Consider the following 14,918-nt stretch of genomic DNA (forward strand, 5'->3'; position numbering starts at 1 on the left):
CGAGTGATGATGAACCTAATTCTGATACTGGTCTCTATTGTAGACTGAGATTGGGAAGGGGTCAGAGAGAGGGAAATCATGATGGGGAAAAGGAAAAAGGAGAGGGGGTGGAGTGAGAAGCACCAGAATGAGATTCTGTAATGATCAATAAAATACTTGTTTGGAATCCAATAACCTTGCCTGTTGTATCAGGGCTGGATGTGTCTGCACCTGCACCACCCCCACCCTCCCCCCAGCCCCAACACTCCTGTGTCACTTGTCCCACACCCCTTGCTATTCCCAACATCCTTCACTCCCATCTGATTTACAAACTTGTTCTCTGCTCCACATTAACAATACAGTACTGTGCAAAAGTCTTAGGCATCGTAGCTACATATATGTACTTAAGGCATTTGCACAGTATTATGATGGTATGAATTTGTTTGAAATTATTGGGCTTTGGAGTGATGTGCCCCTCCTACAGTTCATTAGGTAACTTAGTTAATAACATTTCTCTTGCACGAGAGTGAGGTGACAATAATTTCCTGAATTTGACTGGATGAGACCACGTTAAACATACACTTGCTCTATCATTAAAATACCTTAGCTCTAGTGTGTGTAGATGCCTTGCACCAATGAGTCGAGCATCTTGGAAGGAAATTGGCAAATTCTCAACCAGAAGTCCAAAAGGAGTAGGCATATTAGAACATAATTAAGTATTCTCCAAGTTATATGTTACCCTGACTTGGGCATATATTGCCTTGATGTTCCTGGGGAGAACATTAGACAGCTGTGTGGAAGTGCTCAACATATGGGCTGCAATGGTCCATAAAAGTCTGTCAACACGATTTTCTCAAAGTTCAAAGTAAATTTATTAACAGAGTACATATGCATCTTCAAATACTACCCTGAGATTCATTTTCTTGTGGGCATTCACAATAAAAACAAAGAAACACAATACAATTCATGAAAAACTGCACACAACAAAGGCAAAGGACCAATATGTAAAATACAACAAATTGTGCAAATACAAAAAAAATCAAAATAATAAGTAAATATTAAGAACATGAGTTGTGGTGTCCTTGAAAGTTTGTGGCATCAGTTCAGTGAAGGGTGAGTAAAGTTATCCTCTCTGGTTCAAAAGTCTGATGGCTGAGGGGTAATAACTGTTTTCCAACCTGGTAGCTCCCATAGCTTCTTTCTGATGGCAGGTGCAAGGAGAGAGCATGGCCTGGAAGGAGGGGATCCTTGATGATGGGTGCTGCTTTCCTGCTTCAGCACTCCATATACGTGTGCTCAGTGGTGGGGAAGGCTTTATCTGTGATAGACTGGACTATATCCTTTGATGTTACTGTGTCAGGCCATTGATTTCATAGGTTTTTTCCATTGGTGGTTCCATATCAGGACATGATGCAACCAATCAGTATACTCTCCACTGCGCATCTATAGAAGTTTGTCAAAGTTTTAGATGGCATGCCAAATTTTTGCAGACTTCTAAGAAAGTAGGGATGCTGCCGTGACGTTGTTGTAATAGCACTTGTGTGCTGGATGCAGAACAAATACTCTCAAATGATAATACTGAGGAATTTAAAGTTTTTGACCCTCTCCTCCTCTGACCCCTGATGAGAGCTGCCTCATGGATCTCCAGATTCTTTCTGTAGTCAATAATTAGCCCTTTGGTTTTGCTGACATTGAGTGAGAGGTGGTTGTTGTAGCACCACTCAGCTAGATTTTCAATCTTCCTCCTATATGCTGATTCATCACCACCTTTGATTTGGCTAACAACAGTGGTGTCATCAGCAAACTTAAGTATGTGAGCTGTACTTGGTCTCACAGTCATAGCTATAAAGCAAGTAGAGTAGGAGTTGGCCTTATTTCTGAAGTATCCCAGCAATTACTTCCTTGTTTAGTTTATTGAGACTCTTATATCTGAAACTTGTCCTGTGATTGGATGAATCCACTCTTAAAGCACACAAACCCTTTTGGGTTAAATTGTTCTTCTGCTAACCTTTACAGGATGAAACAGCTGAAAGAGTCTTCTCCATAATCTTATTCCTCTATTATTGGAGAGAGGCAGAAATTATAAAGTTAATAGATTCAGTGAGCAGTCATGATGAAATATAGAAGCTTCCTTGCTATTAACATCAGTTTTCAAACCATTTGGAAATTCTGGCAAAAGCAAATGATTTCCACATAGCCAGACAACTCTTCAATTCAATTGACATCTGATCAGCCATGATGTCTTAAAATTGCAGATTTGGTTTGAGGGATTATAAGGCCTTTTGCTCATATTTTCTACGTTCCTGTCGGCTAGATCTGTGCAGAAGCTGTACAGAACATATAAATAAATTTCAGCGTCTCTCCCAATGATATTTTGCGGCCTGTAGCACTTCAGTACCAACTACATTTCTTCTAAATGGGGACCCAAGCTTTGATTTTGAAGCTTAATTAGGTTTCACGTAGGAACATTACTATAAATAATTGACATGTTTAACCATAGCATCTTTTGTGCCGGCACAATTGTTAATTAATATTACAGTGAAATAGATAGTCCTAAAGTAAAACAGCTTAAAATGATTTATAATTATAAAAATGTATTATTAAGTGCCAGTTGTGCAATTCCAGAAAATCTTTGTCACGAGATTCGATTCTGTCATTAAATTTTGCCTCAACTTCTCATTATTATGCTAATTAAACTGATTCATAACTTGTGACCCATTTTTGAAGTAAGTATACTGTGGATGATTTATTTGGTCTGAAATCATTTGTAAAATGGCACTTAATTTTCAGTATGAAGTTCATGGTTATAATCCATCCATAGTGTAAACTGAAGTCATGATGATCAGTTATTTTTATGAGATGCACATCAGCATTGCCTGGAGAAACTATAGGCTTGTTCATCTTATTACCAGGAATACAATATTTCTGATGACATACGAAGAATAGTTTGCTACAAATCAATATTCACAAATTGCAATGGCTATGTACTTACACAAATGGTACCAAATGGCACTGCACTGTGAACAAGACATGTTGAAGACTGGGTCAAGAAACCCAATCTCATCCTGTGTCAGTCACCTCATCAGTAAGCACACCTGATGAACCCCACTGGGAATGGCATATCCTGCAAAAATGTTGTTGCATACTATTACGCGATTCTACACAAGACAAGTAGGAGGAAGTCCAAACAGATCTGACATTGATTTTTTTTTTGGGTCATATGTTCTATTTGTGTGCTATTTCTCCTATGTAATCCAGGATCCAGGGGCATGTGTATAGCACCCTGATTGTCATCACAATTACAAAATTATATCCTTCATCACACTGCATCTGGATATGCCCTTTTCCACCAACTAGAAATTTCCACAACATATGGCAGTTTAGTACTATACAGTTGAAAAGGAGTTGGAGTCTCAAATGTTTGAAAAAAAGAAATCAAAGCAGAAAACTACTGATTAACATTTGGCATTTAAAAAGAGTTAGAAGCTATTATTGAAGACATTGTAACAAGGGAGTTGAACAAGTGCTGTGGTTAATGGGGAAACAATGGGTGCGTTAAGATTTCCAAAAGGCATTTGAAAAGATTATGACGAAAGCTTGTGGTTCTGGAGAATATGGCTTGAGTGGGAAATTGACCGGCTGATGGGAAATAGTTATCAGAAATGGATCTTTTCTGGTTGGCAATGAAAGATGTACCAGAGGAACTAGTGCCTCTCTGTCACAATTTATGTAAGTAACTTGGATGAAGGTATAATTGTTGGGTTTGCTGATGTCATGAAGATGAGTAGAAAAGCAGATTGTGAAGAGGTCGTGGACCTGACAAATGTAGAATAATATGAGAAGAATGGTGGAATTCCACACCTTGGCATCAATAATAGAAGCTTTTTTGCTGAGATGCAGAGAGATCTGAGTGTCTCAAAGAACTATTATGCAAGTACATCCAGTAGTTGGAATAGCCAAACAGATGTTACCATCTTCTGTGAAGGGAGAACTGAATGGTAAAGTAGGGAGATTATGCTACTGAAATGAGGCGTAGGTAAGACCACATTTGGAGCACTACACACAGTATTGATATTTAAGTAAGGATGAAGAGAAATCTAACTTGTATCTGGAATGGGTGCAATGCTGTATAAGGAAAGGTAGTACATGGATCAGTAGGTTCTCTTTATCTTAGTATAGCAGTGGTCTTGTGTGTTGGGGTTTCTGGTTCTACAGGCTATTTGCTGATGGTAATTGGGCAGGTTTTCTTCAAACAAGCCTGGCTGTTTGGACTGTTTCTTGCTTGGAGACGGCATCATGCAGTATCACGCGTACTTGATTATAGTCGGCTACTGGTGGCATGTAAACTGCAGTCAGGGTCATGAAGAAGAACTCCCTTGGTAAACAGAATGGATAGCATTTGAATGTTAAGTGTTCAAGGGTGGAGAAACACGAGTTCGACAAAACCACCACATCAGAGCATTACTGAGAGTTTATCACTAAACACACATACCTCCACCTTTTCTACAGCAGCAGCCTGATCCATCCGCTATATCGAGAAGCCTTCTGGTTTGATCACTGTATTCGGTGGGCTCAGTGATAGCCAAGTCTTGTTCAGACATAGAATACAACAATCATGCCATCAGGTCCTCAATTTTGTTCTCTGATGATGGCTTTAGAAAACAATGAGGACAAACAGGGAAGATGCACGATAAGAAGTGCTACAGAGGACTCTATTCACCTCTTTCAGCATGGCAGCCATCTAAAGTTTGAAATCCAAGGGTGCTTGAATCAAATGAGTTCAGGGTCATGCATTCATTAGGGGGTTCCAATTCTGTCATGAGAAATATGAAGTTCACAACATGAGCCAGATCATATTTACCAAATATAGTCAAACAAATTTCCATGAAAGCAATGTAATGAGAATAATACAGCCAGTCCCTTCATTGAGGGTTCTGTTCCTGAACACTATAATTCAGCAGATTTCCTAATTCAGAAATGTCTGTTTCCGATATAGCCTATGTCATATCACTGCACCAGCACTTGGTACAATTCTTTCACTGAATATTCACCCTAACAGTACCTATAATAAAACTAATTGAATAATTATCATCCTGTTATTAATGAATAGCATGAACTGTTATAGCTTGAAAAATATTTTAAACATGTATTGGAGAATCTGCATACAATCAACAAGTGTAACCTGGGAAATCCCTATTCTTCTGCCCCAATCAGAAGCCTTCCTTCAGAATGAAGCAATACCCTGAAAGTATGATGAAAGCAGGTAATTAGGAAGTGGTAATTCAACTGCCCTGTTTACCTCTAAAACCACACAGTCCATGCAACAGACTATGGTACATCCCTGCATTGCTAACAGTATGGGAAGGGGGTCTCGGGGACCACATTTCTTACTTCAATGACATAAAAGCAGCAGAACACGTTAACTGAAAGCATTGACAACCCTGTTTATTTCCTAAATACCTCTTAATGGTTTTTGATTTCTTAAATGTAGATTAGATATACACTCATAGCTAACGTGATTGGATATACACTCATATTTAATATGGTCTAGCTACTTTATAGGGTACAGGAGTGCAGCCCATATTGTTTTCTGTTGCTGTAGCCCATCCACTTCAAGTTTCATTGTATTGTGCATTCATGGATGATCTTCTGCCCATCAGTGTTATAATATTGTGCTTGAGTAACTTTCGGCTTCCTGTTAGTTTGAACCAGTCTGGCCATTCTCTTCAAACTTCTCTCACTAGCAGAGTGTTTTCATTCACATAACTGCCATGTTTCTTTTTGCTTATCACACCATTCTCTGTAAACTTTAGAGTTGTTGTGCGTGAAAATCCCAGAGGATCAGCAGGTTCTGAGGTATTCAAACCACCCTGTCAGGCACCAGCAATCATTCCATGGTAGAAGTCACTTGAATCACATTCTGATGTTAGGTCTGAACTGGACATGACAGTACTCAGACCTCTTGACCACGTCTGCACGGTTTTATCCATTGAGTTGCATTAACGAGCAGTTGTATCTAATAAAGTGGTCACTGAGTGTGTACCTTGATAGTGATACAATGCTTGTCAATCTTAATTTGAGGATTTACAGTGCACCTTTGCCACATTATTAATTAAATAATATTTAGACAGATGAATTAGAAAAGTGAGGTATTTTTGTATTCATTTGAAGCAAACAAGCCTTTAGTAAATATGAGCAAAAACATGAATAATATGTAACTGCAGAATATGTATATGCCCATTCTCCATTAATTTGAATGCTTCAGTTTGAAAATATTTCAGTCACAGCTAAGCTGTCTGTTACAAATTCAATTCAGTATGGAATAAAAATTAGAAAATCTTAATTATGGGCTATATAAGAAATATATTTGAAAAGCATATTGAACTTTTTGCACAAATTAGTGCTGTCTGGAACTAGCATTGCTTTGGTAAACTATTCCATTTAGAATGCAAAAGACATGGGTATTGATTGATGAGGTATCTTAAGGACAATGTATCTCCCCTATTAATTCAATGCAAGAAAGTTAGGAATAACCTCCAATAAATAGTACACATTAGTATTATTTCTATTTCCTCATAATTGAACATTGAGAACAAACATTATTGAAATAATTATCTTCTTAAAAAGAGGAAACTGGTTCCGTTTTAAATTTCTGGGCAAGTTGTACACTAGGTTATTTGTGATTTAATTACTGTTTAATCTCAATCAAGGCCCAAAAGCACCACAAGGATAGGTCTGTGAAATTTGGAACAAGCCTCAAGATTTATTAATTAGTTTAGGGATATAATGATCAATGGGTACTCTAGAATAAACATTCATCACATGAGAGATTTGGAATTGAAGACTGCATCCAAGAGACGACTTTAGTTCTGCTAATTAGCACCTTTGGACGATCAGTCTTGCACTCATTAGATCCTGCCTGACAGCTGCCTTTCCAGCTTCACCCACATTTCCTTCAAGAGTATCCATTTCTCCCCTTTACTACTTTCACTTCAGCTATTTTAAGTCTCTAAAAATTGCAGCAAGAAACAAAATGATTCTTGAAACTTTATTTGTTAATTTAACTCTGCTTGTTTGACCTTGTTTTGTACTGTGCTACAAAGAAACTATCTTTCATGACATTTATAACCAATGTCTGCATGCCTATGACAGAACTTCATTTTTATAAACTTGAAACTGTTTAAGCAGAAAAATGATCTTTAAAATTAATTTTAAAATTTCTTCTGAAAAAGATTTGTGTATCCTTTTTAGAGAGATGCATCAAGTCATCTTCCATTGGCTAAAAATGCAGTTAATGTAAAGAAGGAATTGTTTCAATTGATTGAAATGATACCAACCAAATAGAATTTGAGCAAATATTTATTTTGCAGCTAAATTAACATTTCTAAAAATGTATTGAATATTAATGTTTTCACTGTGAATAAACAGTCTCGAGTAAAGCCATTATTTTTCTTCCTAATAGCTGTGACAAGAAAAGCACAACTGTTGCTAATCACAAGATTGCCTCTGGGTTAAAAATCAAGCAGCCCGTAATTAGAAAGTGCCAACATTTTAAATATGGAATTTACCCAAATTATATTAAAATCCCTGCTTGGTTCAAAGTCTTTATGTAGTAAAAAAAATGTAAAGACATTTTTCAGGATATGGGGAGAATGGGAAATTCATTTCACCCTAACTCCAAAAACTTTGTGTGATGGGTCTCAATTGAGAATGTGGGCATCCTTGTTCCTGAGGCTATCTAAAGGAGAAATGCTCTCATTTTTCTAGAGATAAAGTATAACAGTAAAGTCCAGATTTTTGAAATAAATTCTGTTTTCAAATAACTTCAATCACATTTTACAGATGTATTCTTTGAGTGAAATATTACCCTACCTTTTACCAGGTAGGTTGAACTATGATCATAAGCCCATGCATCTTGTGCTTCACTGCAGCCCTTCTATGTAATTTGAAGCCATCCTCCTTTAGGATTATGGTTCTGGCCCATCTGCCCATTAACTTCACATCCGGTTTAATCCAGCTGAGTTAGAATCCAAAAGTCGGAAGTGCTCTTCCACTGAAAATCTATTTTTGAATTGCAAAATATTAAGTTGAAGTTTGGCTATTAATTTGCATGAAATTGCTCATCGCATGCAATACCTGATTTGTAAGGTATCCTTTCTCTTTTGTAGTGTGGACAGTAGCAACATTCAGGCCATGCACCGGAGACATACTACCCTTCGTGAGAAAGGAAGAAGACAGGCCATCCGAGGCCCAGCCTATATGTTCAATGAGAGGGGTAAAAGCCTCACCCCTGAAGAAGAACGCTTCCTGGATGCAGCGGAATATGGGAATATACCAGTAGTACGTAAAATGCTGGAGGAGTCAAAGACTTTGAACTTCAACTGTGTTGACTACATGGGGCAAAACGCTTTGCAACTTGCAGTGGGAAATGAACATTTAGAAGTAACGGAGCTTCTATTAAAAAAAGAAAATCTTGCACGGATTGGTGATGCTTTACTCTTGGCAATAAGCAAAGGTTATGTGAGGATAGTAGAAGCAATTTTAAATCATCCGGCTTTTGCACAGGGTCATCGACTGGCCATCAGCCCTCTCGAACAGGAACTACGTGATGATGATTTCTATGCTTATGATGAAGATGGTACCCGTTTCTCCCAAGATATCACTCCTGTTATTCTTGCTTCTCATTGCCAAGAATATGAGATTGTGCATATACTTCTACTGAAGGGTGCACGAATTGAGAAACCCCATGACTATTTTTGCAAATGTAGTGAATGTGCTGAGAAACAAAAACAAGATTCTTTTAGCCATTCCAGGTCGAGGATGAATGCATACAAGGGATTAGCAAGTGCTGCCCATTTGTCCCTGTCAAGTGAAGACCCAGTCCTTACGGCTCTGGAGCTAAGTAATGAACTGGCACGGTTGGCCAATATAGAAACAGAATTTAAGGTAAACAGCTTTTATTCTTTAAATATAATTTTGCTGCCTGATGTGAAGATTGAAAATGTAAATTGAAATGTACACATCAGTAGAAAATATTCTTCCTTTGCATATTGGCTATAAGCCTGTCCTAGCTGGATTGCTAATTTTGGCATGTGAACAAGACTAAAGATTAAATTCTTAATATGGATTCATAGCACATTAGACAGGTAACTGTGTGGAACCACAACTACTGTCAGAAAATGTTGGCATTCAAGCTCTAATGAAATGCAGTCCATGATGAACTGTAAAAGTGATTCTCAAAATTTATCATGCTTTGGGTTTACTAAGCTAACAGTGCTCAGTAATGCCATTCAATGTAGATATTAGGTGGCATGGTTACAAAGTGCTTAATGTAACGCCATTATAGCACCGGCAACCTGGGTTCGAATCTGCTGGTGTCTATAAGGAGTTTGTACATTCTCTCCCTGACCACATGGGTTTCCTCCCACATTCTAAAGACATAGGGGTTGGTAGGTTAATTTGTCACGTGAGTGTAATTGGGCAGTGCAGGCTTATTAGGCCACAAGGACCTATATCTCTCAATAAATAAATAAATATTAATCCTACTTTAATTTTTGTTTGAAAATAGCATAAGATTTAAAATCACACAGCCTTGCTGGCTCAATGCTTGCATTTGCTGTTCAAGAAGGGAAACAATTTGGGATATGGCCCAGTCACAATCAGGTTTTGCGATGTTCTGTAAGGTTTTAAAACACACCCCATAGTTTCAAAAGCTTTTGCATTATGGATACTCCATACCAATGTCTTTAAATTTTTTTTTGAACTGCATCACAAATACCCTCCTTTGCCATCAACTTACCCAAACCATGATCTGCATTTACAAATGTAATAACACATCTGAACCTAGTTGTGGAAGAGGCAGAAATTTGTAAAGACCACTTTCCTAAAGTGCAGCAAATTCAAACTAAGGTCTTCAGGAATTCTTTCTAATGCACAATGGCCTCACTTGCAAACCTAGAAATTCTGTCAACACACACAAAATACTGGAGGAACTCAGCAGGCCAGGCAACATCTATGGAAAAAAGTACAGTCAACATTGGCTGCCTGGCCTGCTGAGTTCCTCCAGCATTTTGTGTGGGTGTTGCTCGGATTTCCAGCATCTGCAGATTTTCTCATGCTTGTGGTCCTAGAAATTCTTCATTGCAATTGAAAGCATGAAAATAATCCTTTCACTCAGTGGTCTCTACTGCCGTAGATTTTGACAGTAGCATTTAGACACTTTCTTTACACTCTGAGAAACTGACAGGATCAGCTCAGCAGGAGAAATACAGAGGGTCAATTGAGATTAGAAATTGAGTTGTTTGGACTGGGGTGAGTGGAGGAGCAGGAGCTGAAGATTAGGAACACGGACTGAAGCACTTGAGATGTGATCGACCCTGGAGAGTGGGTGGGATAAAGAGAAGGGGCTCTAGGATTGGAAATTGACATAGAGGGTGGCAAAATGAATTTCTTGAGGTCTGGATGCATTTTGTGCACAACTGTGAATCTGGATTTAAATGATTGTTGGACAGTCATTGCAGAATATGGTGGTGAGCACCAAGGGTCTGATCAAAGCAGTTCTTTGATTAAATTGAAGCATTGTGTACAGTTGTAGTTGCCACAATTCAGGAAGGACGTGGTAGCAACAGTGAGAAGACATTCACCTTGTTTTGCTTGGCACAGGGAGATTGGATAGGTTGGGTTTGTTCACTCTGGAACACAGGAGGCTGAAGGACATCTATACAGTGGTTTATAAGACTGAGGGGCATAAACAGGGTAGATTGACTCCACTATACTGAGAAAATAATTTAAAACTAGAAGATACCATTTTACGATGGAGGGGAGCAATTTTAAATGAGACTTGAGCAGCAAGTTTTTATCACACAGAAGCAGTTATATGTAATGAACTAATAGAGGCAGAAGCAATTACAACATTTATAAATTATTTGTACATGTATAGGAAAGGAGTTGAAGAATACAGACAGGCAAATGGGATAATTGGATTAGCATTAATAGGCATAACAATTCATTCATGGCTGACAGTTTCTGTTTCTATGAACCCACCTGGGTCTGATTTGTCATACTGAGCTGTAAATTGCTGAGGACAATCGCAGCAATTCCATTTAGTGGGAATTGGGAAAACATGGGTTGGGCATTCATCAACAATGAAAATCAACTCTTGCCCTGGATGTCATCTAATTTCCCCAGATGGGGAAATACTTCTGGATCCTATTGCGTCATCCTAGTGGCTCTACAGTAACACTAATTTTTACAAACTTTTTCACGCATTCCTTTATATTGTACATGTACTGTTCCCGTAATTAGGATCTTTTTATTCAGCTGTGCATATTGCATACTCAGAAATACAACCCAAATGACGGGAGTGGAGCATGGTCACATAAGCTTTCCTAAATTCTCAACGTTTTGCTGCTTATAAAGATGTTGGTGTAGTTTTGATTTTGCCTCTGAAACTATTTCACTGCAATCATGAGAAGTTTAGTCTTGATTCTGGAAGAGCTGAGCACACTAGGATCAGTGGATAAAAATCAGAAGATGAAAACCGCAGCTTTGGAGGTCACAGTACAGCAGATGTTCAGCTAAGAAATTTCTTTAGCCAAAGGGTGGTGAATTTGTGAAATTTGTTGCCACTTGCAGCTGTGGAGGTCAGGTCATTGGGTGTGTTTAAGGCACAGATTGATATGTTCATGATTGGACACAGTATCAAAGGTTATGGGGAGAAGGCCAGGAACTGGGGTTGAGGAGGGAAAAAAAGTATCAGCCATGATTGAATGGCAGAGCAGACTCGATGGATCAGATGACCTAATTCTGCTCCTATGTCTTATGGTCTATGTTTGTGGAATATTCTGTGTGCCTACACTGATAAATATCATCACATACCTTCATTTTAGTACAAACAGAACCCACCAGGGTCTATCATGCAGAAAGCTCTTGTAAAGCCCCATCTTGTGACCCCTTCCAGTTTGTAATTTTTCATAGAATCAAGGGATGTCCCCAAAATGCTTTAATTGTGGAAGCACATTTACAGCCATTGCACCAGCTTGGGAGCGCTCAATGTCTATGGCAGTAGTGAATGAGATGCTGTAAACAACACCCTTGCACGTACCCCATCTTTCTGAATAGATTTTGCCCTCTCAGCACCCAGTTTTTTATGAATGTAGCAATGGGTTGTTCAGGTTTGTGTCTGGTTTCCTAATAACTTTCTTTCACTTCTCCTGCAATACAATGCTTAGCATCATGGATATTTACTGCATAGGATGAGGCCATTCAGCTCATGTTCTCACAACCATAACTGAACTTTAGGCTTGTTCCCTGCTCTTGGTCCACAGCCCTGCACATTGTGGCTCTTAACAAGTATCTGGATGGCATTTGAAACGTGGTGAACCCTGCTTTGTCCTTCTACACTCCACCAGTCATTCAATGGATTATTTTCCCAACTTCCCTTTGATCTCTTCACCCAATATTACACATCTGTTTATCTAGACCACTCAACGCTTGATATACATTGATTAAATCTGTCTTTCCGTTCTCCAAAGGAGATGACAGAGCAAAGAAAGACTATCCTCAAAAATTAAACTCTCCAGCACTGGCAGCATTTTTATAAATCTTTATTGTCAAGTACTAATGCATCCATTAATGTAGTTTGAGGATCAGGAATGTACCCAGTGCTTTTCTTGTAGCTTATTTGATTTATTTTTTATATTCATTGTGATGGCTAATAAAGGTCAGTGTCTCATTTGTCTCTTCTCCTAAGTGGGTCTTCAGTAACAAAGTATCACCATGCATCATTGCCCATGTGAGAGGGATATTGCTGCCAAAATTTCTAAAGAGATTGTTGATGTACTTGAGCATTGGCTATCTGGATTGCTTGGGTGAATCTTACAGTATGATCCAGACAGTGTAGCAAGGTGAAACATGAGGGCAGCGCATTGTAAGACTTTTGGATAAAGAGGAATTGCCTATAGCTATTACTCTTGTAAAGTGCAAGAGAGAAGGTAGTGCAGGAGCAACGTCAATCATGTGTGGCATCAGTTCTTGTATGGCAGCAATCCCAGTAGCGCATTAAGGAAACCTCCCCTCCTACCCAATATACATAAGTAACCTCAAATCTTTACCATCTGTACCATCCTATTTTAGACTTGCAGTAAATCTATTGTGCATTAAAGGAAGCCGACCAGTTCCAAGGTTTCAAAGAAAAAAAATTTGGAAAGGACACTGTTTCAAAAGGATTGGCAGATTTGTGTAAATTTGCTTGCCAAACTTTGATTTGAACATTGAGCGACCTTCTGAAGAGGAGATGGCTCAGGTCCAGCCTTGCTACTTTTCCACCTGGGTTAGAATTTATTGGATGACCAGAGGGGGATCAGGAGAGAAAATAAAATGAAGAAAAAGTGCATGACATGTCAGGTTAATTTTAGAAAATAAAAATAATAGAGAGCAAAGAAAGTATATGACAAGATGTGTGCAGGCATTAAAAGGAATTTTAAAACATCCACTACAAGCATGCGAACAGCTCATGAGAAGAGGGTTGGGATAGATCAAGAACCAAAAACGGAATGTGTTCTTCAAAGCAGATAGCATACCCAAGGTACCATTGAAGCATTTTGTATCATTCAATTTTCAAGGAAAAAAATGGCGGTGGAATATTAGTAAAGGAAAATACTATTGAGAAGATGGCGAAAAAGGTTGATACAGTGATACGTATTCATGTACATTTTAACCATTACGAGTTTCTGTCAAACATCCCTGTGTGTTACATACTGAATATGATGTGAGAGGACGCTATGACTTGCAAGTAAAATAAACAGCTGCAAGTTTGTTTCTCACCTCTCTGCTCTCGTGTAGTTGTTCACAGCTACACGGCTCCCAAGTACCACAAACGTAACAACTGGTGACAAGGTGACAAGTCCTCGCACAATTTTTGTCTTTTTTTCCTTCCGCAATAAAAATCTGTGTGCAATGCTGGTGGTGTAACACTGTGTAATGTGGGTGATTGAAAAGACGTTCCCACATGCTGCTAATAAACAGTTAACACAAAGTGCACTGCAGATGCTGTGAGTCAAATCAAGATGACTGACGAAGGGTTTCAACCCGAAACATTGACTGCATCTTTCAACTGATGCTGCCCAAACTGCTGAGTTCGTCCAGCTTGCTTGTACATCTTAATAAACAGTTGGAGGAAGTGTGATGAATGAAGAATCTGAGGGGAGAGAATGAGAACGGGATGCTTAAATAAAACAAGTACATGGGGGGGGGTGGGGAGAGAGACGGCTAAGATTAGTTAACTTTTAGAATGAGAGTGTTTGAAAATGGTATATGAAAAGTATGGGCCATATGATAAAACAACAGAGCAATGGAGTTCACATACTAAAAGATTGGACTGTTTTGCACTGGCAAATCAAATTGCAGTTGACGTTGATGTTCCAACTTTTCTGACTGTGATTGGAGCAAAAACATTTAATTTATTCTGCAGTACAAGTACAACCTGCTAACCCTTATAAGGACAGTCCTAAAAGAGCACTATTCATCCTTAGACCCTTCATCAGGACTGGAAAGATGTCAGAATAAGAGGGTTGAAGAGGGGAAGGATGATGAGCTACAAAGTGGTAGGGGAAGTCAGGTGGGTGGGGTGGGAGAATGAAAAAAGAATCTGGGAGGTGATAAGTGAGAAAAGGCAAAGGACTAGAGAAGAAAGAATGTGATAGAAGAGGAGAGTGGAAGGACCATGGGAGAAAGGGAAGGAAGAGGGACACCAGGGGTTGGTGACAGGCAGATGAGGAGATGTTAGAATGAGAATGGGGTAGGAATTTAAATGGTTACTTATTTATTACTTTGTTTATTACCATAGCTGTCCAAGAGGCCTGTAGTATATTTGTATAATGATTGGCCCATTCCTTTGCGATGTCCTTACTGCAATAAGTGTTGTGGAATACCATAGTGAA

General features: G+C 38.7%; 1 protein-coding gene across 4 annotated transcripts in view; it reads left to right on the forward strand.

Annotated features, from left to right (window-relative positions):
- The first annotated feature begins 8,166 nt into the window (after positions 1 to 8,166).
- LOC132405512 (short transient receptor potential channel 7) overlaps positions 8,167 to 14,918 on the forward strand; it is a 115,970-nt gene continuing 109,218 nt past the window's right edge. For 3 of the 4 annotated variants that reach the window (XM_059990385.1, XM_059990386.1, XM_059990384.1), the window contains exon 1: positions 8,173 to 8,925. In XM_059990385.1, the coding sequence (XP_059846368.1) occupies positions 8,173 to 8,925 (753 nt within the window). Of the gene's footprint in view, positions 8,926 to 14,918 lie in introns of all 4 variants that reach the window. The other variant, XM_059990387.1, reaches the window with a different exon arrangement.

This window comes from Hypanus sabinus, chromosome 15, assembly GCF_030144855.1.
Source record: "Hypanus sabinus isolate sHypSab1 chromosome 15, sHypSab1.hap1, whole genome shotgun sequence".
Classification (NCBI taxonomy): Eukaryota; Metazoa; Chordata; class Chondrichthyes; order Myliobatiformes; family Dasyatidae; genus Hypanus; species Hypanus sabinus.